At 40.3% G+C, this 23,851-nt stretch overlaps 2 protein-coding genes across 4 annotated transcripts; one reads left to right on the top strand and one right to left on the bottom strand.

The window, feature by feature from the left end:
* The first annotated feature begins 2,512 nt into the window (after positions 1 to 2,512).
* On the top strand, positions 2,513 to 3,946 carry LOC141768770 (C-X-C motif chemokine 10-like). The gene is made up of 4 exons (XM_074637115.1): positions 2,513 to 2,784; positions 3,178 to 3,307; positions 3,419 to 3,499; positions 3,611 to 3,946. Exons 1-4 carry the CDS (start codon positions 2,730 to 2,732, stop codon positions 3,702 to 3,704), a joined length of 360 nt encoding a protein of 119 aa, XP_074493216.1. The 5' UTR covers positions 2,513 to 2,729; the 3' UTR covers positions 3,705 to 3,946.
* A 1,371-nt stretch (positions 3,947 to 5,317) lies between these two features.
* On the bottom strand, positions 5,318 to 23,763 carry ppm1f (protein phosphatase, Mg2+/Mn2+ dependent, 1F). 3 transcript variants are annotated; one of them, XM_074637112.1, is made up of 8 exons: positions 23,674 to 23,763; positions 20,019 to 20,259; positions 15,980 to 16,110; positions 12,757 to 12,965; positions 12,453 to 12,641; positions 10,209 to 10,352; positions 8,991 to 9,084; positions 5,318 to 7,331 (listed from the first exon to the last, which is right to left on the bottom strand). In XM_074637112.1, exons 2-8 carry the CDS (start codon positions 20,180 to 20,182, stop codon positions 6,946 to 6,948), a joined length of 1,317 nt encoding a protein of 438 aa, XP_074493213.1. In that variant the 5' UTR covers positions 20,183 to 20,259; positions 23,674 to 23,763; the 3' UTR covers positions 5,318 to 6,945. The 3 variants fall into 3 exon arrangements, with proteins under 3 accessions (XP_074493213.1, XP_074493215.1, XP_074493214.1); XM_074637114.1 differs by having other exon boundaries at positions 23,398 to 23,736; XM_074637113.1 differs by having other exon boundaries at positions 23,557 to 23,689.
* Between the last annotated feature and the right edge of the window lie 88 nt (positions 23,764 to 23,851).

Genomic DNA, 23,851 nt, shown 5'->3' with positions numbered 1-23,851 from the left:
CTGAAACAACTGTATTCAGCACAAATGGGATACTTTTTCCATTGAACTGGTCAAGCAGAGGACTACTTATTTGGGATTAAAATATATCCAAGGTAACAATATTGTAACACTAGTGCTAAAAACACAGGAGAAGCCCTCTACGGGACTCTATGGTTAATGCTCTCCTCCAATCACAAGTAGCAATCAGGAGGTGCCTACCCGAATACGTGCGGACCCCACAGTATAAGTCAGTGTCCACCACTGTCACATCCCACACCCTCTTCATTAAAAAATGTAAAAAAGAAACGTATGAATGAACAAGGCGTGAAACATGTTGCCGCCGTACATATGTCCTCAACACTTACCCGACCGAACAAGCATGTCGACACCACAATGCTGCGTGTAGAGCTTCTTCAAGTAAAGCAACAAAAAAAATCACCCTTTGCTTGAACTGGTCACAACCTGTATTCAGAACCGCATAATATACTAGTAGTTCAACCTCATACTATACTAGTAGTTCAACCTCATACTATACTAGTAGTTCAACCTCATACTATACTAGTAGTTCAACCTCATACTATACTAGTAGTACAACCTCACACTATACTAGTAGTTCAACCTCATACTATACTAGTAGTACAACCTCATACTATACTAGTAGTTCAACCTCATACTATACTAGTAGTACAACCTCATACTATACTAGTAGTTCAACCTCATACTATACTAGTAGTTCAACCTCATACTATACTAGTAGTTCAACCTCATACTATACTAGTAGTACAACCTCATACTATACTAGTAGTTCCACCTCATACTATACTAGTAGTACAACCTCATACTATACTAGTAGTACAACCTCATACTATACTAGTAGTACAACCTCATACTATACTAGTAGTACAATCTCATAATATACTAGTAGTACAACCTCATACTAATCGGGGAGTTTTTCCTGGCCACAGCGCGCTTGGTGGATCTTGTTGGGTCTCTAAACTATGGTGTACGGTCTAAGACCTGCTCTATATATAAAGCGTCTTGAGATAACTTCTGTTATGATTTGACGCTTTACAAGAATAAATTGAATTGAATTGAATTACAACAAAAAAATGGCATTTTTTTACATTTTTTGTAGCTATTTCATCACTAAACTCACTTCTGAAAAATGTTGAGGCGAGAAATCAGCTATGTAGATTTAGAATATTGACAGTTTTACAATATTAGATGGCAAATCGAACATTTGCTCCACCATTGTCGGAGGTTAGAAGCGCCACAAACTGTTATGACAGATATGTAGTTGGCGCCTGCCGGGGTCGCTGCCATCCAGCCGGGCGGTCACTCTGCGCTGTGAGCTGCCTGGATCTCTCTAGAGACCGGTCTCGTAGATGAGGGGCTTTTATTTCCTTGTTGATGGATAGTTTGTTTAAATATCACATCACACACATGTCCATTATAATTTAACGGGATCCTGTGTTTATCTGCCTTTCTGGAGTTGAAAAGCTCCACAATCACCCACCGGCTTAGAGCCAGCCACAGAGCAGCAGAGAGGAGAGGGAAGAGGAGAGAGAAGAGGAGAGAGAAGAGTAGAGGTAAAGAGCCTCCTCTGACGGGGCAGAGAGATACCTGCTGAGACAACATGACCCTTTTTAACATTCCTCTAATATCTGGAGGGAGATCAGTCCATTGTTCTGTTTCTGTAACTGAAAAAGCAGTTTGAAGCTGTGAATCCATCATTTCCCACTCATCACCTCATAATCTTTATTGTCAATCCTAGGCAGACTCCTAAAGTTTCCAAAGATACCAAATATGTCAAGCTCAATTTTGAGGATTTGTAGAAACATCTACAATGTTTCTATTTGATGGAATGGACAAAATCATGGTACATTGGATTTGAATAGTTCACACATTATAAAGTACCTTCAACTATTTTTTGGAACAAGATTGTAGACAAAACATTTTGTTCTCACTCTGAATCTTGGACTTTCGTTGATTTCACGGCCACAGGTGTCGCTGTTAACAAGCATTTCTGAAAGTTAAAAATAGTCCCTTTAAGGTGCCGCAAGCCATAAATGTTGACCTCTGGTCTACTTCAGCCAAGCTGTGAATCCATCATTTCCAACTCATCATCTCATAATCTTTATTGTCAATCCTAGGCAGGAACCTAAAGTTTCCAAAGATACCAAATATGTCAAGCTCAATTTTGAGGATTTGTAGAAACATCTAGAATGTTTCTATTTGATGGAATGGACAAAATCACGGTACATTGGATTTGAATAGTTCACACATTATAAAGTACCTTCAACTATTTTTTGGAACAAGATTGTAGAAAAAACATTTTTCTCTCACTCTGAATCTTGGAATGACGAGACTGTTTTGTTGTATGCAAGTGTGCCTATTTACATTTAAGCTGAACTTAATTGAATGGATTCCCTCAAAGACCTCTTTTCTTCATGTATATACAAGAAGAAGAAGCCATTATGGACACTAAATTGATTCTCTGAAACAAAGCTTCTGGATAAGAAGTGTTTCTGATTCCAGGAAACAGGCATTTTGAAGGAAAAAGGAAGGTACAGAGGAAGTGAAAGTCATACTAGAAAGTGAAAGCATTGTGTCATATTGCACTGCAGCTTTGTGTGTGTGTGTAGCCAAATGTATAAAAAGAGAGATCAGCAGCTGGACATTATCAAGGAGTCCAGACTGAAGAAAGACACAGTGGAGTGTGAGCCATAACCTGTCTACAGCCAACAACTATGAATCCAGCTGTCATTGCTGTTCTCGCCAGCCTGCTCGTCCTCTGTGCACAAGGTACTGTGAAAAGTTTAGTGTTCTGTAATTCTCTTGTCCTTGTGATGGAGCTTACATCCCACTTTAGTATAGCAGCTGTTTTTACATGCTCATCCTTCTTCTAATTCTATGTTACTGTTTTTGTTGTCGTTGTTTTTTTTGCTGTAAATGTTGCATCTTATATTTCACATAATTGGGATTATGGAATTTTAAAATCAATGTGTAATAGGCAACTGCTTTATAGCCGGTTCGCCATAACAACTTTTTAAGGTGATAATATGCCAATGTCAAAAATAGAAAATGTATAAAAAATAAAGTTAAATAGCCCGTGACAATTATTTAAACAGTAATATAGGTAAAGTAAATTATAAGTAATGCAGTCTTTTAAATTGTTGTCGTCTTTTCTTCCCACAGGGCAACCAGACAACAAATCCAGTAAGTGCAAGTGTTTGAACGGTTACGTCGGCAGGGTCAACTTAAAGCTCATCAAGGGAGAGCCAGTCGTACACCACCCAAGTATCTTCTGTCCACGTACAGAGATTATGTGAGTAAATGAGTAGTTACTAACATGTCAATTATGTGAGTAAATGAGCAATTATGTCATTCAGCTGCATTCTTCAGCTTTTCTCTAACACTGTTTTTCTTCTTTCCCCAGTATCAGAACAACAGCAGATAAGGAAAAATGTGTTAATCCAGAGTCAAAGCTTGGACAACTCATTCTGAATAACCAAAACAAGTAAGACATCAACATTATGTTCAAGGTCTCCCCATATAAAATACTACAGTGAATGTTTCACATCTCCACTGCTTTTTACTAATAGTGTGCTTTTTACATCTGTTGATTCAGACATGCAAAGAACGGAGCAGTGAGCACAACAACAGCATCCAGTCAAACAAATACTCAGAGCTCAACGAGACCACACACGATATCCAAGCTGTAAGACTCCACCACCGCTGCACTGAGGAGGATATAGTGGAACTGAAACACTGTTGTTAGAATAGAAGGAGTTGTTCATTATCATTGTCATGTAAATACCGTTAAGTGTCTATAAATGATCAAAATGTTCACAATAACCAGTCTTTTGTTTCTGTCTTCTTAACTTAAATTGTCTTCATGTATTTATACCAAGTAAATAATCTGTATATACTTTTTAAACACCAAAAATAAAACACCCAAATGGACTTTCTGTGCTCTGTGTTTTGTTTTGCCTCGTGTATTTAACATACACAAGCTTCAGTAGGCAGAATGTTTTTGGCATCATTGGGCAAAAATCCCATAAAATCCTTTCAGCATATTGTAATTCAAGTGTTCTGAGAGTAAACTAGACTTCTGTTCCTCCTCATGGCTCTGTTTTCAGGCTTAAAAAATCTAGTCGTGACGGGAGACTTTGGCCAATCACAGGTCATTTTGGGGAGAGAGAGCATTCCTATTGGCTGTGCTACGGCTGTTGGGCGGTGCTTGGTATTTCCTCATACCAGCTTCTCCGGAAGGAGGCTAAATAACGCTCCAAACTTGCACTAAATTTGGGCAAGAAAAAATGCAGTACCTGTGAGGGTTTCTGGACATTATTTGTCATTGTTTTGTGTTGTTAATTGATTTCCAATAAAAGATAGATACATACATTTGCATTAGACAGCATATTTGTCCACTCCCATGTTGATAAGAGCATTAAATACTTGACAAATCTTCCTTTAAGGTACATTTTGAACAGATAAAAAAATGTGCGATTAATTTGTGATTAATCACAATTAACTATGAACAATCATGTGATTGATCACGATTAAATATTGAATCGATTGACAGCCCTAGAAAATGTGTTTTTTGCAAGATCGTATTGAGCTGGATTTGATCTCATAAGAGCAAAACAGCATTTTCTCCAAGTCTGTTGCTCTGCACTGGGAGCCACTGAGCTTTCACAGTTCACTAGCTTCCAGTTACGTATTAATACGTAACGTCAGTGTCCAGGTAAAAAAAATTTTGGGGTTGATCTAAAACAACCGGTTACCTTGAGCGTATCTTAGGAAATACCCAAATATATTTATCAATGTTTTTTTCTGTTGTGTTTTTTGACCACTTCACAGTCCCCTACGACGCATTATGACAAAGGGATACTTTTAAACAGTGACGATCAGACAGTGTGGTCAAAATACACTAAATAGTTGCTAATACTGAGCCACAGGAAGAGTACAATACAAGTAATGTTTGTATGTGGGCGTGCTTCAGCAACCAAGCTTCATTCAGCCCGCCTAAGCTCCATCCACGCTCTACCTCGTTGCCCATTATTGGATTAGCCAGTCATCACCAGTTCATCACTGCCAAGATCACGATGGCTGGAGCCGCCCACTTTGAGCTTAATTTTAACACTCTTCAGAAACCTACGGGTGATATCATGGAGACTACATCTATATTTTACACAGTCTATGTGAGTGACTGACTTTGGTCTCTTCAACTTTATAACTAAAATATTAAGCTGGGAAAAAAACTCTAGTTTTGAAGTTGTGCTTTTTCAATAGCACAGCTTCAAAGAGCAGAATTAAAACCACAAACTATGTGTTGAGTTGCTTATTCAGTTTTAATCATTATGGCCTTACTTTGTATTTTTTTTTTCATCAGAGTTAAATGGGAGATACCCAACCCGACTTGTCACATACCGACGCATTGTCACGGCCCTTGATGTCACTTTATTTTTGCCATCAAAACCAGTTACCCTTGACGTCGCTTAATGTTTAGGCAACAAAACCACTTAGCTAGATTTAAGAAAAAACACATGGTTGGGAAACTGAGGTGTGACCACGGGACACAATCAGCTGATTGGAAGGTGAAAGTGGAACTTAACACGGGACACAAACAGCAGTCTCCTCGAGGGTGCCTTGTGTGGCGGCATCACATGCCAGTGGCCGTGACAAAGCCTCGGGATATTTGACGGAACGAGAACGGGCTGATACAACAGAAACAAAGCTTAAATGTTTGTTATGCTTATGTTAGCTCTATTTCTTTTAAAAGATAAATGAATGAAGAATATTTTTTACTTTTACTTCCCACAAAAACACAAAGCCCTTTTTAAAGAGTCAACATCACAAGGTGATCAGGTACTGTCATTAAAACTACATACACATACAAACATATTTTGAAAAGTTGCACACACACAGACACATGTACACAAAAAGTTGATATGATGCTCACATGGTGCATATCCTTAAACAAATGATCACAAACCAGTTGACAATCAGCAAAACCTGGAGCAGCTAGTATTCTAGAGTAGGAATGCTGGTTGGCATCTGGCTTCCGGGAACATGTTTGGGGACTCGGGGGGGCCAAAGCTCACTTTTGCCCTGGGAACCCAGGTTAAAGCTGAAGTAGGCGAGATTGGAGCAAATATGATTCAAAAAAGTTATTTTTATAAAACGGTCGCTACATCGTGACAGTAGTACATGAAACAGATAACCTGAAAAAAATCACGTGTCCTCCGGTGCTCCTAACGGCATCTGCAAGATTTCACAGACCGGAGGAAAACAAGCAGTAACAGCTGATCTGAGGTCTGCTGTCCATCTGCTGTCTATGCCGGCTGTCAGTCACTCGCGAACTCCGACCTTGTAAAACTAGGCAGCGCTGATTAAATATGAATCAGTATTATGTTACGTTAATACCTATTTCAGCTGTGAAATGAGAAAGTTTATGACGCCGCAGCCATTGTGAAATCTGGTGAAGGAACGCCAAGTTCTGGTCACATGACCGGAGCACAGCCAATAGCTCTCTCACTGAAATGACCTGTGATTGGTCAAAGTCTCCCGTCACGGGCTAGATGTTTTAAAGCCTGAAAACAGAGCCATGAGGAGGAGCAGAAGTCTAGTTTTCTCTCAGAACACTTGAATTACAATATGCTGAAAGGTTATTATGGAATTTGTTGCCCAATGATGCTAAAAATATACTGCCTACTTCTACTTTAACCTGGCCCTGCATCATCTAACAAACCTTGTTTAAATACAGTTGAATCAACACTTTTCCTCCAGAGCGGTGACAGAGTGTGACTCCACCCTGCTGTGTTCATGTGTTTTGTTAGCATCAATGAGCTTTGTCAGTCTGCAGGATGTCTGACAGCTCTTTGGGACAAAAATAGGCTTAGAAATGCTGAGTCAGGCAGTAGCTTGGCACAGTGGTGGTTAAGCAGCAGATCTCCTGCTTCACTGCTGTGGTGCATCTTGGTCCTGAGTAGCATGTGCAGGTCCCGTGGTGGTGTTTTGAGGCAGCAGCAGTTGCTCCGGTGGACGCAGGAACACCAGCATCACTGTGATGTTATCACTAGAACCGGCTGCTTTAGCGTGAGCTACCAACTGTTGAGCGACTCTAAGCCCAACAGTGTCCTCAGACTGTTCCAGCAGAGCCTCTCCCCCGTCCTCGGGGTCACCAGACTGCTGGAGTGCATGCAGGACCAGATGTGGGACCTCCTCAGGTTTGACTGCATCAAAGAAGCCATCGCACGCCAGCAGCACATAGTCTTCATCCCCCAACAGCTGGGTTGTCAAGCAGTCAGCATCTCCAGACACATAGGGCTTCTGGTCAAAGTCACCTGGAGGAGGGATGTGGATTTGTGGTTAGCAGCTTACTCAGACTTACTCAGTCCAGGCCTGAAGGTGACCAAGAGATGGGCTAGGGTGATATTATTGACTGAATATAGCTTTACACAGATATATCAGTGTTTTTGTTAATTGCAGTTCAAAAGTATCACAGGATTAATAAATTCAACAAGGAACCAGTTAGATGAAATGGTAGGGTTGTCTATGCAGTTTTCCTAAATGTCCACTAGAGGGAGCCATCGTCTCGAGAAAAAGTCTAAAGTCAAAAAGATGAAAAAGGAAAACAATAGAGTGAAGAGAATGGAGAAGAAAATGAGCAGAGTTTAGTGAGTTAGTTTCAACAGTGAAAAAAAAAGGTGAAATTATTTGAAGTCCGATCTCATATGTAACCAGGACCGAGTTGTGGGAGAAATTTTGTTTGTTGAGTGTACTGTGTACTGGCACAGGAGCCAGTACACATCAAATAAATTTTTCCCAAAGATGATTTCTGTCATTTTAAGTAGTTCTAATCGCGCTGAAGTATGTTCAAGTGTCCATGTTTTCTGATAAGTTTGGTTTTAATTCGTTATTTGATGCTATAAAAAGGGGGTGAGACATCATAATTGGCAGCTGTGATTACCGGCGTCTTGCACTCCAGTCACGATATAGTGACAGTTTTATACAAAGAACTTTTTTTTAATCATATTTGCTCCATTTCTACCCACTGCAGCTTTAACTGACTTGACTTGGTCCGGGTCTGGGTCCGGGTCTGGGTCCGGGTCTGGGTCCGAGTCTGGGTCTTGGTCTGGGTTCAGTCTTACTGTGGGAGGTTTTGACAGCACTGTTCGTATTTATGTGCACAAGGACCGGGCAATAATACTGTACTGCTTATTGCCTTATCAATCAATGTTTTTTTTTGTTATGGAGGGTTTTGTTTAAGACGTGTGTCTTAAGTGAAGAAGGGTGTTTCATGTAACGCATAACAGTGGAAAACAGTTAATTGCATTACAAATTTGGATTATTATACTGTCTTATGATAGTTTTACAAGTTATTTGCAAATGTTTAGTATAAAGAGATACATATCAATATTGAAAAAAAAATCTAAGCCCTAATGGGCATTTGTTCGTTGTGGAAAAGGAATTGTGTTTTCTTTGTTTAGGTCTTAAAAGTCATTACATTTAATGTCAAAAGTGTGCAGATAACCTGAATAGAGGATGTGAGCAGCCAGGCAGTTCTCATGAGGGTGGCCAGGCAGGAACAGAAATAACTTGTAACTTGTTCAGTTTTATCTGCATGACATGGTGCTGTACTGAGGTAACATTATGATGTAACATTATGATGTTTGCGTATGGCCAAAATGTGTCTATCTATACCAGATCATTTTGTGGATGTGCCGGCAAAAAGAGAGAAACAGTGCTGATTTTTTTTTCCTATTTGAAATGATTGGACTTATTACAGTCCTGCAACAGCCACAGACACCAGATGTTTTCTTTTTATTTGTCAGAGCATTTGATTCATTCATTGCTGTCGGGATGTAAAGAGAATTTCAGTATAGAAGTATAACAAAAAAAGGTTTCTAAAAATACATTACCTACCATAGCTTTTCAAAATGAAAATGGAGATGTCACACAAATGCATTTTTCTCTGTTCTTGTTGCTTGTGATTGACTTACCTATAGCTCTGGATACTGCATAGGTGCCATTAACACGCCAGCAACCCATGAAGGTGATACAGCCACCAAGATCCTCAATTCTCTGTTTCTCGTCCTGGACAGTGAAGGGCAAAAGAGAAAATGTGCTGTAATGTGTTTCGGGCGTAGTTTATGTTTATGTGACGCGACACGAAGAGGCCACTGTTCGTTCAATCAAAACAACGATGGCGCCTCCTAAAGAGGTTAGCGTTTTATCAGAAATGGGAAAGTATTTCTTCATTGAAAGAAGAGCAAATGAACTGAGTTAATCCAGGAGGTCCAGCTGATGGGGAAAAACTCAGACTCCTTAGGAGTCAGGAAATCTTTTGTTTGTTTTTTATTTAATTTAATTTTATTTAATTTAATTTAATTTAATTTTATTTAATTTATTAACATTATTATTATGTATGTGTGTGGGGTTAATTTTTTTTTAAATGTTTTAAATGTTTAAATGTTTTTTAAATGTGGGGTTTTTGGGACAGGACTGATCTCTTTCGTTTTTCTAAATTCATTCTGTGGTCGGATCACTGCATTACTTGGAGTATATGCTATTTCTCCACTCTGACTTCAAATATCCTGCAACAGATGTTAGTTATTTTATTCATGCTTTGTCAGATCTGTCCGCAAGACGACAAGAAAACCACTTTTAAAATGTTTGTTTTCTGAATGGAGTTCAGATCGATCATTGCCAGGTTCTGCTAATATTGTAGCTGCTCCATCAACACTAGAAATAACATCATCTAGTCAGAAATACGTGAGAGAAGGTCCTGTGACTCGGTGCAGGTTTGGAGAAAATAGAAATAGTTTAATAGTCGATGTTTTATTAGGAACACACAGTTGAATTTCAGTTTTCCATGAAAGAAAAGTTACAAAAATGTTTGTGCATGCTGCCAATTATAGTTCTTAGAAAGAAAGAAAATCTGAATTGGCAAAAAATCTGAATCTGAAGGTCAGACTTTGGAAATTGAAATCAGCCAAGAAAATTGCAATCGGTGCATCTCTATTCAACTATGTTGGAAAATACATTCTGCTATATTCCTGTGAATTGACCTTGTGTATATTCCCTGACATTCACAGTTTGGAGTACAAAAAACCCCCAATAGTCCAGGTAGCGGACAGCTATGTGTGTGTGTGTGTGTGTGTGTGTGTGTGTGTGTGTGTGTGTGTGTGTGTGTGTGTGTGTGTGTGTGATATCCCTACCTCTCTGTCTGGTTTATGGGGGTCCATGAGTGTTACATCTTGTCCCTTTCTGACGAGCATTGCTTGAGAGTCTCCCAGCCAAGCCACAGTCAGCTCTTGTCCCTGGATCAGCACCGCCACACCCGTAGTGCCGCTCCGCAGACGCTGCCAACACACACATTATCTATCAGCCTGGGCTTCTCTGCAGCATGACACACAGGGAAGACCAGAAAACACTCAAGCCGTTTCTTTCTTATGAACTCCGGACAATGTCCCGAGAATCAGGTTGACAGGTCAGAGTTGCACTTTCTCACATGCAGCACACGACAGGAGATTCACCTGACACGTGTCAGACGCGTTCTCTCCCACTGGAAATAAATACTCGGTTTGGTTTAGGCGAGGTGGGGTGGGGGGGCACCTGGGTAGAACCTACTTTTACTCAAGGACTCTACTTGAGTATTATTTTGAGGTATGTGTACTTTACTTGAGAATTTCCATCTTTTGCTATTTTATACTTCTACTCTACATTTCAGAGGGAAATATTGTACTTTTTAATCCACTACATTGATTTGAGAGATATAGTTACTAGTTACAAAAATAACAAACATATGATAAAAAAAAGAATAAACCAGTGGCTGCTCTAGTTTGGCCCCCAATTTTTTTTCAAATAGTTTCATTTAAATAACTGTTTGAATCCCAAAGAGATCAAATTCTCCAACATTTCACTAAAAATCACAGATTAGATAAAGGTCCAAAATATTAATAGAAATTTGTGTGGCATTCTTTTTCTTTTTCTACAAGATGAATCATCTCACGACCCCTCAGATTTATTTTGTGACCCCGTGGAGTCTGACCCCAGGGTTGGGGGAACCACTGAACTAAACTACTGATATAATATGTAATATGATATAAATATAATAATATATAAGTCGCAAAACAAGTACTTTTACTTTTGATACTTTAAGTACATTTTGATTAATATACTTATTACACTATATTCTGTACTTTTACTTAAGTAAGGTTTTAAATAAATGATTTTTACTTGTAATGGAGTACTTATTCTGATGGTATTGGTACTTTTACTTAAGTACATGTAGGCACAGCCGGCACAGCTCTGCAGCAGAAGAGATCAGCTTTGTCGGTCAATGTAGCAGCACTGAGGAATTTATTGCCTCAATCGACCACATTTACCATCAACACTGATTGGACATCCACATAAAAAAAGGTGGTGAATTTTCCCTTTACCTTTTTAGGCGCCATTTGTATTATGGCAGGCCGCCCTGTGTCATATGACCAATGTATCGCTGCAGAGATTTTGGCGTCCACTTCCGGGTGTAAATTCTGTTATTTTGCCTGTTTAGGAGCAGATGTGCAGACACCAGAAGGCACTTACAGTTATGGGTGATATGTCTTCTGCAGGTACGTGTTTTCCTTTTTTAAATGTTGTATTTTTCATTGTCTGGTTAGTCACGATATACGACACACCTTTTTACTTTGCCCACCGGGTGTCACTGTTTTTCCTCTTGTATAACATTTTTATGGTATCGAGGAGAGTTGTTGTTATAATTTAGATTAGATGTTTTCCTGTAAATTGTAATAGCTCTTGACTAGTGATGTATACATGCTATAATGTCACATTAATGTATCTGTATGTATTTTAAGAAAAAGAATGAAATCAGACTGTGCTGTTTTGCATTGCTGAGGGAGCACAGGTGCACAAAGAGACCAGAAGGCAATTAATAGGTTATAATGTCTTCTGCAGGAGCAAATAAATCCTGGAAATCAATCCCTTGAGTCGTCCCTTTCCATGCCCTTAAATTTATTTTGTGATTCCATTTTAAAATTCAATTAATAATTCGTTGTTTAAAGACAAAATAAGGAATAGAATTATTAACAGGTAAATTCAATGATCTTGTCATTTTATTGTACTTTGAGATTTAATGCATCATTTAAATTCAATTTTAATTAATTGATTCATAGTATATTTTTGAATTGGTGGATTTATTAATTGGTTATAATTTAAGATAAGATAAGCTGTTATTGATGTCCAGAGGGGAAAGTTAGGTGTAGCAGCAGCTAAGACAGAAATAAGTACAGATAAACGGGGAAGTCAAATAAATAAATAGTAAGAGGTATATACAACTAGGATGAACTGTATATACGTATTATACCAGTGGCACACTCACACCAGTTTGTGTGACGGTGCATGTGTATGTCAGCTGTAACCTGTGTGCTCAGGGTGACAGACCGGTGCTGCTTCAGTACCTCTCTCTTGGCTTTGGCCCTGAACATGTCATCTGTGTGTTTGAAGGCAGTTTTAAAGGCTGTGGCTGTGTCACTCTGCAGCGTCTCCTGTTTGCTCAGAGCAACGTGGAGGTGAGTGGCAGCGTAGGTGGCAGCGTCGACCCCTCCGTGGCCGTCAAACACAGCGTAGTAGGCACACTCCGCTCCATCCTGGACCGTGATATAGAGAGAAAAAGAAAGACTAAGTCAACTAAGTGTTTGATACATTTGATTCATTTTGAAGATGTTTTGACAAGACAACCAGTGAGAAACAGTGTTGTTGTACCGTGATTCCAAAGAGCTGGTTGAACTCAGCCAGGGCCAAGTGTTTGTCCTCCATCTTCCTCCTCGTGTTCTTGATGGCGTGAACGGAGCAGTGGAGGAACCGGGAGGAGGAGGAGGAGGGGGGTAGCTTGGGGAAGTTTTGATGCCACGCCAGTGTCACATTTATCAGCTTGTTGAGGAAGAGACGCTGAACTGCCTCTGACTGAAGCACTGATGGTGAGATAAAAACAACAAGTAGTAAAGTTCTTACTGCTTTTTGCTTTTGGGATGTTCAGTACAATACATGACAGAGAATACTAAATGAAAATGAAGAAGAGCAACTGTTCACAACAGACTTGTCTTAGTTTTAGGTTTAGGCTGCGTATGGAACTCTAAAATGGACCAAATGACTATGTATAATGTGAAAGTTGTCACTCGTAGTGTTGAACCCACAGAAAATGATCACCAACTCTATAGTTCCTGTCAACACTTTTTAGCCCCTTTTAGCTCATTGGTTTGGTTTTTATGTAACTGGTTCACCCTCTCCTTGTTTCCAGCAGCAGCAGGCAGCTGTTTCTGTACCTGCTGGTTCAGCACCGAAACAGCAGACAGGCACATTTAGGGACTATCTGGTAACATAGTGGAGCATTTAGCAGCTAAAGAAACAGATATTTTTTTTGCTGGAGACTAAACTACAGTTAAAGGAGAGTAGATATTGGACTTAGATTTATCAAGTGGACATAAACACGGCTCCAAATGATTGATAATGGCACTCTGTGTCTGCTGGATGTGTAAATAGGCAATTGTTTTCTAAAGGCTTTGCAAAACCAACTTTTTAAAGTGATGATATGTCAATGTTGTGTCACAACTACTTGCACTGCCCACTGCTCCCAAGTGGCAGTGGAGATGTCTTGTCTCGGCAACAAGCCTCCCATTTATCAATAAGGGTAGACTAAAGATTAGAGACACTCCTCAGCATCAGGGCGCATTTGCAATTTTTTTTGAGTGTGCGAATTAAAATTTCACGTGATCTCATTTAAGCTAGTGCATGAATTAGAGATGCAATGATGTCGAAACCTGCCGGTTGTCAGCTGATCGCCATGACCGGTGACAGGCTGATCAGGTTCTTAGGCTTTATCCCTTTTTTTGCTAACACACATGTGCTGCATGAAGATTTTACGTCGCACATAGTGGCACACACATACACACACACACACACACACACACACATGCATGGGCCGAAAGGGCTGAGCGGAAGCCTCCAGAGGCTGCATTACGCACAGAGATGGTGTGTAATGCACAGATACTAGGGATGGAACGATTCAGGTAAAAAATCCGAACCGTTCGGTTCGCTAGTCACGGTTCAGGACTTGTATGAATTGTTTGGCTCATTTGAAATAAGTTATGAGGCTAATTGTGTATTTTTTTCATGTAGAGTTAGGCTCCCGTTTATTATCCCACTAGAAATCAAGGCCTATGGAAGGAGGCTGGGACACGGGTGGACATGGAGTTTTGAGGTACAAGGGTTTAACACATGAGCAGTAACTGAAGCTGCGGTCGTGCGTTGCTTTTGGCTCAATTTCGGCGAGTGCAGACCAGATTTTACTGCCCATGTGTTGATGAAGCGTGACCCAGCCTCCTTCCCAGGATGAAGTGGCGAGTGCGGCTGTCAGTCAGTTTCGGAAATGGCGAGTGGACACGGTAAAGTCCAGTTAGAGGATCTACCAGCATCGATTGGCTCTGCTGTATGGAAGTATTACAGATTTAGTGTTACCATGAAAATGACGGAAAGAAAGTGGAAGATAAAACGGCGACTGTGTGAGCACTGTGCAACACGTCTGGTTGATGCTAGCAGCAACACTTCGTGTAGGAAAGAGCAACTCCTCCCAGCAGCATCTAAACAGCCTCTACATGCAGACTCAGACAGGGCAAAAAACACAACTACAGCATCGGGGAGGTTTATAGTGAAAGATATGCAGCCTTATGCAGTCGTGGAGGACGCTGGATTTCAACATATTATTAACGTAACGTTATTTGAGCCGCGCTATAATATTCCCTCTCGCCATCACTTAAGCAACACAGTTATTCCAGCAGCACAATCCCTGTAATGTGTTTTATATTTATTAATTATTTTTAAATAACGCAGTGGCACAGAAATCCAACCGTATTCCTCCAAATACTGCACTTTGAGAGTGGAAAAACTAATCTTTCAATTAAGAGCTGATAATCAGGGAATTGAGACATATATTAAACTGTTCTTTTTCTTTTTTTAGTATAGTTCTGATTGAGCTTATGCTTCAATTTATGTTGATGGCCTTAGTCTATAATTACATCATATTTATATGAAAATAACAAAGCTGCATTTTTTGTTTGCACTAATTACTGTAGAAGAACTATTCTTTCAGTTAAGATTTGACAATGAAGAAGTGTTTATGTTCTTTATGTAAGCCATACTTTTGTTAAGGCAAACATTTGTTAACTTATTTTTGCCAAATAAATGAAAAGCATGTTTAAATCAGAACACGACCTCCTCGCTGTAACAGAAATGTACTGACCGAACCGAAAACCGTGACCCCAAAACCGTGATATGAACCGAACCGTGAATTTTGTGAACCGTTCCACCCTAGCAGATACATCAGCCGTTTAGGGGTAGAGGGCCCACAAACGTCACTTTGAGGTAGGCCTACATCTACACTCACATGCACAGAGGAATGAGGAGAGGAGAGGAGACGCTGAGCGCATGTAGAGCGGTGGCGTGATCTCTCGGGTCACGCCAATGACTGGAGGAGCGCTGAAGGTTGAGCCCCAATCACCCGGCCAAAGTTTCTAACATTTGCTGACGGTGTGGATGTTCTTCAGCATGAGTGAAGAAGACATAAAGCTCGCAATTTGTAACACCTCCAAGTCCAAAATAGGCCTTGGAGGAACAACAAAACAAGGTTTTGACAACACAAAGGTCCTGTTGCGGTTTATAGCTGATTATTTATTTTAAAAAGGAAAATAAGGAGGGAGAGGAGGAGGCTGGTGGGGAGGGAGAGACAACGAGAGGTTCCAACTCAGATGCCACTGATGATGAAAGTGCAGGCGGGGAGAGACCGACTGAAACAGTGAAGAAGAAAAAAAAAGGTGCGACCAAATAATATGCTTCCAGTGGAAAAGTTAGTCTGGAGCCCTGAGTATGACAATATCATTTAACAGCACCACAGACTACAGCCTCCACAATGAGCGAGAAGTAAAACACTTACAGACTACTTGCTGCTCCTCTTCCTGGTTGTCCTCAGCTTCCTGGGGGCAGTGGAGAGGTGAAAGGTCGCTCTGCAGCAGCTGGGACAGCGCTGCCTGGCACAGACGGGCACTGAGGCCTGCAGGAGCACCCCTGAACCAACAAAGACAAGCAGAGATACATGTTGTGTACATTGTCAAGATCTGAACATGATTAATGTCTCTCACCAGACTTTGCAGCCAAGTGATACATAACTGTAGAGCCAGATGTGACTGATCCACCTCAGTACATAAATAAACCAGCAAATGCTAACAAACACAAATGGGTCAAATATAACTGGACAACAATCAATGCTCATTTAATGAGGGACTGGTAAACGCACATCTAACTGTGACATCAACTCTGTCACTCCTCCTTTACAGAATTACATTTCTGTTCTGCAGAAAAAGACTGAGCTAAGGAAACAGGAAGTGGGGAGGACAATGGGGTTTCTACAGACAGGATATGAGGTCTTCCTGACAAGGTTAGAGTTAGGGCATACTTCTGAAAAACATGAGCAGAAGATAGAACACACACAAGCGAATGATTCTTTGGAGACTGAGGCCTCACACATTTTATTTTAAATGTGCAGCGCAGCAGGCTGATATGTTCTTCTGTCCGTCTGTCTCCATCTCCCGTTTCACTACTGTACACACACACACACACACACACATCTCTACACACAACAAACAGCGATATCCGTCTGAGAATAACTAACAGTAATGTTGAATATGAATAATGTTGTGGGATTATTCCTTATTTCTTGGGCTATTTGGGGATTTATACTTTATTATTACACAGCTTTGTTGAAGACTCGATTCTGATTGGTCAATCACGGCTCTCTACCGCTGCTATGTATAATAGACCGTTGCTATGGACACAGTTCTGATGTAGGACTCTGGTGGATCATTTTTGTATCAAATTGTTGATTTCTTAAGTAACTGTGTAATAAGTAAGGGATAATGTACAGCGAGCCGGTCATTGATGTGAAATAAACCCCTTCGGGGTGATGAGAGACCCCTCTGCATCGCCCTGACATTATCCCTTACTTATTACATACAACAAAGCATTGGAATACTGTAGTGATGGGAATTCAGGCTTTTTTTAGTGAGTCAGATCATTTGGCTCAGCTCACCAAGAAGAGCCGGCTCTTTCGGCTCCCAAACGGCTCTTCGTTTTACCACTTCTGCCTTTTAGAATTTAGCGCTGTTTTGACCTATGATTAGTATGTGTGCACATATATCACTTAAATTATTCAATATAATTATACTAAACCTTATAATTTACAGAATACCATAATTTTACATGCTGCTTCGTTTTCGACTGTCACTCATCTTGTCTGCTATTCGCGCACCGCACTCCTCTCTCTCTTTCTCTCCTCCTCTTCCTCCTGCTCTGTACCTGTAGACCGTCAGCGCGCCGCGCACCCCCGCCCTAATTGATGGTATGATCCTTGTCTGTCATCACTTGATTGGTCGCACGGATGTCATAAACACAACATTCAGTCACAGTCAGTGCATGGAGTGCCCGCGGAGAAGATCATCCTATCATTCTGCCTTGAATTAATAAAAAAAAAAACATCTCTCGGTCGGGTCAGCCCTAATGGTAACATTTCTGTAACACTTTCAACACGGCAGAGGTCTGATTTGAATGCTGTGGGATGAATGTAAAGGCTGCCGCAGGACTGCCATATATCAAACCGCTGTGTGCCTCGAAAGAGGAGGGAAAGAAAACTCTTGTATAACAATAATAATCAACTTGGCACTCCCTCTATATTTTCAAGTTTCATCCCTACAAACAGCAGGAATAAAGTTAAACAATTCACATACAGCATGCGAGCAAACAGAAATCAATGAGAGTTCCCTTTTTACATCTCGTCATTTTCTGCTTGTGTGCTGTCAGGCGTTATAAAATAGAAAGTTCTCTAATAATCGAGAAAAGGTATTAAGGAAATTCACAGTGATAACCAGGGTGAGTGCCCTTTGCATTCATAATGGTCATTAATTAAGGCTTTAACGTCACATGACACTTTCCTTCCTTGATGTCCTCATTTTCCAACTCAGTACTTCGTCTTGTGCAGTGCCCAGTGCCAAATATCACGTAATGTGACTCTTTCCCTCACAATCCTGTCCTGACTGAATAAATCATGACATAACTTTTATCACAGATTAGTGGAGGAAGATATGAGGGGGGAGTTCTGTTATGTTACAGCTTTAGTCTTCTACAGTTCTCTTATTTGGATCTTTCTGGCTTCACATTTATACACGGTGTCAGCAGCTATTCTGTCCACCCCTGCAGTGTGAAAAGCCAACCATGCATACTGAATGAGACGGGCAAGAGCAGAGCTGTCAGGAATCCGAGGAATGCAGCCACACATTCACAAGGGCCCACACACACACACACACACACACGCACAGGATGGGCGGATAGTGCAAATAGCACCAAGTACTCCTGCGTTAACTACACTGACACTACAGCTCAGGGTTATTAGTAATAGTGAAGAAAAACTGAAACTTAAAAGAAATTCAGCAGTGAAAAATATTTTAACAAGCGTAAACTAAATAAAAACTATATCATTTAAGAAAAACTAAACTGGAGCGATATTGCATGGGTAAAGACCAAATAAAAATAAAATAAAAATGAATGTAAATTCATTTCATTTTTAGTTTCTTTTTAGCTATAATATATCACAACTGAAAAAAGGAGACAGCATGAACTTCCATCGAGTCTTGTGTCATTGAACCACAGAAATTGAACGGACTTGACATTCCAGGAGATGGTGCTATGACGCAATCGCTTCACTAAAGTAGTGTTGAGGTTAAACTTTAAATTCATTCCTACACAATTCTCCAACCATGTGTTTTACATGTATGTAACTACATACTTACAGGCATTTAAGCTGCAGTGGGTAGAAATGGAGCAAATGTGATTACAAAAAGTTATTTTTATAAAACGGTCACTATATCCTGACAGTAGTGCATGAGACAGGTCATCTGAAACAAATCACGTGCCTCTCTGTCCTCCGGTGCTCCTAATGGCATCTGCAGGATTATACAGACCGGAGGAAAACAACCAATCAGAGCTGATCTGAGGTCTGCTGTCGATGAGAGACGCATGTCAATCACTGGCGAACTCCGACCAAACGGTCAAACTAGGCAGCGCTGATCTAATATTAATCAATATCTGTTACTGTAATGTCTATTTCTCTCCGCAAATGTTTTCAGAAACATCTTGTAGTGTACTGTTTAGCTGTAAAATGAGAAAGTTTGTGACCCGGCAGCCATGTTGAGATCTCTTGAGGAAATACCAAGCACCGCCCACCAGCCAGAGCACAGCCAATAGGAACGCTCTCTCTCTGAAATTACTTGTGATTGGTCAAAGTCTCCTGTCACGGCCTAGATTTTCTAAAGCCTGAAAACAGAGCCATGAGGAGGAGCAGAAGTCTAGTTTTCTCTCAGAACACTTGAATTACAATATGCTGAAAGGTTATTATGGAATTTTTGCCCGATGATTCCAAAGATATACTGCCTACCGCCACTTTAAACATTATAGCTGGCCCCTAACAGAAACAACACTGTAAAACTAAAGGCTATAAAAACTAAACCTTTCTGAAAAATGTAAACTAAACTCAAACTAGCAAACGCACTCTGAAAACTAACTAAAACTAAACTAAAATTAAGTCGAAAAGTCAAACCGAAAGTTAAAAAGAAATAATTGAAAATTCAGAACTATTACAACCTTACTACAGCTTACTGTGTGATATAAGCTATTAAATGTAATATGATACTGAAAATACTATCATGTTATAATAAACAAAACAAAAAATGACTAACCGTGCAACATTTGTTCTATTTAGATATGTATAAGTTTATCACGTGGACAGTAAAGTTTAAAGTTTAAGTGTTTGTAAGTTTCTTTGTACCCTTCTGCACTGATTTTAAAATTGGACTGTAATGGGCTGCAGAATCAGGCCTACCAAACATGTAAAAGGCATTTTGTGTACTTCTACCTCCCACTCATACCTGGCAGCCAGCAGCCTCAGACCCAGCTCCAGGCTCTCTCCATGCAGCTCCTCCAGGGTGACTTTGCGGCTCAGAAGGCTGACAGGCAGCAGACTGCCTTCCTCCAGAGGAGCTGGGAACTCCTCCACAAACTTCCCCAGGAAGCACCTGGCCTCCTCCTCCATCCCGCTGACTCTGGCTGCAGTATGCTCTCAGGTGAACAGGGGCTCAGGGCTCACCGGTCCCAAGTGGAGATTTAAAACTGCAGTGGGTAGAAATGGAGCAAATATGATTAAAGAAAATTATATTTATATAACGGTCACTATATCCTAGACAGTTGTGCATGAGACCAAATATGAATCAATATTCTGTTACTGTAATGCCTATTTCTCTCCTCAAATGTTTTCAGAAACATCTTGTAGTGTACTGTTTAGCTGTAAAATGAGAAAGTTTGTGACCCGGCAGCCATGTTGAGATCTCTTGAGGAAATACCAAGCACCGCCCACTAGCCGGAGCACAGCCAATAGGAACGCTCTCTCTGTGAAATGATCTGTGATTGGTCAAAGCCTTCCGTCATGGGCTAGATTTTTTAAAGCCTTTAAACAGAGCCATGAGGAGGCGCAGAAGTGTAGTTATCTCTCAGAACACTTGTATTACAATATGGTGAAAGGTTATGACATTTTTTCCCAATAATGCCAAAACTTGCTGCCTACTGAAGCTTTAAAGGGCAAAGAAGGCAGGCTTCAAATTTCAGTCTGAGCGCTCAGTGGTGGAAAATGAATGCAGTATACATAACACAATTCCCAGCTTGTAACAGGGGCGGCACTAGCACAGTCTGTGGGGACTTGGGGCTTGGGAAGCAGAGGGTGGCCGGTTCAAGTCAAACCCCTGCATGACTATCGGTCCTGTGTGTGTGTGTTGTTGTAAAAATGTAATCCCCCCCAAAGGATTAATAAAGTAATTCTTTAAAAAAAACATCTATGAGATACACTCTCAACTCAATCAATATTATTACACTATCAAAATAATAATGTTGTTACACTATGTTACATGTTACACTATGTTGAGGCGGTTACATGTTACACTATGTTGAAGCAGTTACATATTACACTATGTTGAAGCGGTTACATGTTACACTATGTTGAAGCGGTTACATGTTACGCTATGTTGAAGCGGTTACATGTTACACTATGTTGAAGTGGTTACATGTTACGCTATGTTGAAGCGGTTACATGTTACACTATGTTGAAGCGGTTACATTTTACACTATGTTGAAGCGGTTACATGTTACACTATGTTACATGTTACACTATGTTGAAGCGGTTACATGCAACACTATGTTGAGGAAGTTACATGTAACACTGTGTTGAAGCGGTTACATGTTACACTATGTTGAAGCGGTTACATGCAACACTATGTTGAAGAAGTTACATGTAACTAATGTTGAAGCGGTTACATGTTACACTATGTTGAAGCAGTTACATGTTACACTATGTTGAAGCGGTTACATGTTACACTATGTTGAAGCGGTTACATGTTACACTATTTTGAAGTGGTTACATGTTACACAATGTTGAAGTGGTTACATGTTACACTATGTTGAAGCGGTTACATGTTACACTATGTTGAAGCGGTTACATGTTACACTGTGTTGAAGCGGTTACATGTTACACTATGTTGAAGCGGTTACATGTTACACTATTTTGAAGCGGTTACATGTTACACTATGTTGAAGCGGTTACATGTTACACTATGTTGAGGCGGTTACATGTTACACTAATGTTGAAGAAGTTACATGTAACACTATGTTGAAGCAGTTACATGTTACACTATGTTGAAGCGGTTACATGTTACACTATGTTGAGGCGGTTACATGTTACACTATGTTGAGGCGGTTACATGTTACACTAATGTTGAAGCGGTTACATGTTACACTATGTTGAAGCAGTTACATGTTACACTATGTTGAAGCGGTTACATGTTACACTATGTTGAAGCGGTTACATGTTACACTATTTTGAAGCGGTTACATGTTACACAATGTTGAAGCGGTTACATGTTACACTATGTTGAAGCGGTTACATGTTACACTATGTTGAAGCGGTTACATGCAACACTATGTTGAAGAAGTTACATGTAACACTAATGTTGAAGCGGTTACATGTTACACTATGTTGAGGAAGTTACATGTAACACTATGTTGAGGAAGTTACATGTAACACTATGTTGAGGAAGTTACATGTAACACTGTTGACGCGGTTACATGCAACACTATGTTGAAGCGGTTACATGCAACACTATGTTGAAGCGGTTACATGCAACACTATGTTGAGGAAGTTACATGTAACACTATGTTGAGGAAGTTACATGTAACACTGTTGACGCGGTTACATGCAACACTATGTTGAAGAAGTTACATGTAACACTAATGTTGAAGCGGTTACATGTTACACTATGTTGAAGCAGTTACATGTTACACTACGTTGAAGCGGTTACATGTTACACTATGTTGAAGCGGTTACATGTTACACTATTTTGAAGTGGTTACATGTTACACAATGTTGAAGTGGTTACATGTTACACTATGTTGAAGCGGTTACATGTTACACTATGTTGAAGCGGTTACATGTTACACTATTTTGAAGCGGTTACATGTTACACAATGTTGAAGTGGTTACATGTTACACTATGTTGAAGCGGTTACATGTTACACTATGTTGAAGCGGTTACATGTAATACTAATGTTGAAGCGGTTACATGTTACACTATGTTGAAGCAGTTACATGTTACACTACGTTGAAGCGGTTACATGTTACACTATGTTGAAGCGGTTACATGTTACACTATGTTGAAGCGGTTACATGTTACACTATTTTGAAGCGGTTACATGTTACACTATGTTGAAGCGGTTACATGTTACACTATTTTGAAGTGGTTACATGTTACACAATGTTGAAGTGGTTACATGTTACACAATGTTGAAGCGGTTACATGTTACACTATGTTGAAGCGGTTACATGTTACACTATTTTGAAGCGGTTACATGTTACACAATGTTGAAGTGGTTACATGTTACACTATGTTGAAGTGGTTACATGTTACACAATAAACAGAAGGAAACAGGGTCTTAGGGTAAACTATGCTAACGTTAGTAGTTACAGTAACAGATATGTAGCTACTAATTAGTAACGCTACAAGAATAGAGCCTCATCAACGTGATTTCCACATCAGAGGCAGACAGACGCTCCCAGATGTGCTGAAGCTGTCTAGACGTTACAGCTAGCTCTGGCTCCAGATGCTTACAACACATGCTACTAACAGCGTTGTGTTCTTTTCTACTTTGCTCTCCACAAAACCTTAAAATAGTGTGATGTGATTTTACGGGATGTACTTCACTAACGTTCCGTTATCTGCCCTCGTGTTGACGGCAGCTTCTCATGGATGAAACATGAACATCACACTGGCATGCTGCAGTCAGCAACATAGAGTTATGGGTATTGCTGGCTGGATTAGTTATTATAATGTTCCCGATGAGAAGAGCGCAGTACATTCATTTTACCTGGAGCTAGCTAAACTGGAACAATCCCTTGGTACAGGAACTTTACGCCTAACAAAACACAACCAGACCGACAGCTGAGGGAAACACAAAGAGTCAAAGATTCACACACACACAAACCTGCGCTGGTAGAGGGTAGACCTGACAATACTATACAGTACACTAGACTACACTACTGGCTCTGACCGTGTGTGGTCTGCTCAACACGCCATTGGTCAGCTCTCCTGAGCGCTATCACACGCCCCTCCCACTTCCTCTGGAGATTTAAAGGGCCATACTCATATTTAGATGCAGGGTG

The sequence above is a fragment of the Sebastes fasciatus genome, chromosome 6 (assembly GCF_043250625.1).
Source record: "Sebastes fasciatus isolate fSebFas1 chromosome 6, fSebFas1.pri, whole genome shotgun sequence".
NCBI classification, from domain to species: domain Eukaryota; kingdom Metazoa; phylum Chordata; class Actinopteri; order Perciformes; family Sebastidae; genus Sebastes; species Sebastes fasciatus.
Note: the sequence above shows the minus strand (reverse complement) of the source record. Positions and strands in the feature narration are given on the sequence as shown.

Excerpts from the sequence above, each read along its gene's own strand:
- ppm1f (XM_074637112.1), bottom strand. The coding sequence starts at position 20,182 with ATGGAGGAGGAGGCCAGGTGCTTCCTGGGGAAGTTTGTGGAGGAGTTC. Across the intron at positions 12,966-15,979 it reads AGAGGAGCAGCAAGTAGTCT|TGCTTCAGTCAGAGGCAGTT; the intron begins GTAAGTGTTTTA and ends TCTCACCATCAG. Across the intron at positions 10,353-12,452 it reads GGGCCAAAGCCAAGAGAGAG|CGTCTGCGGAGCGGCACTAC; the intron begins GTACTGAAGCAG and ends GTGTGTTGGCAG.
- LOC141768770 (XM_074637115.1), top strand. The coding sequence starts at position 2,730 with ATGAATCCAGCTGTCATTGCTGTTCTCGCCAGCCTGCTCGTCCTCTGT. Across the intron at positions 2,785-3,177 it reads GCTCGTCCTCTGTGCACAAG|GGCAACCAGACAACAAATCC; the intron begins GTACTGTGAAAA and ends TTCTTCCCACAG. Across the intron at positions 3,500-3,610 it reads ATTCTGAATAACCAAAACAA|ACATGCAAAGAACGGAGCAG; the intron begins GTAAGACATCAA and ends CTGTTGATTCAG.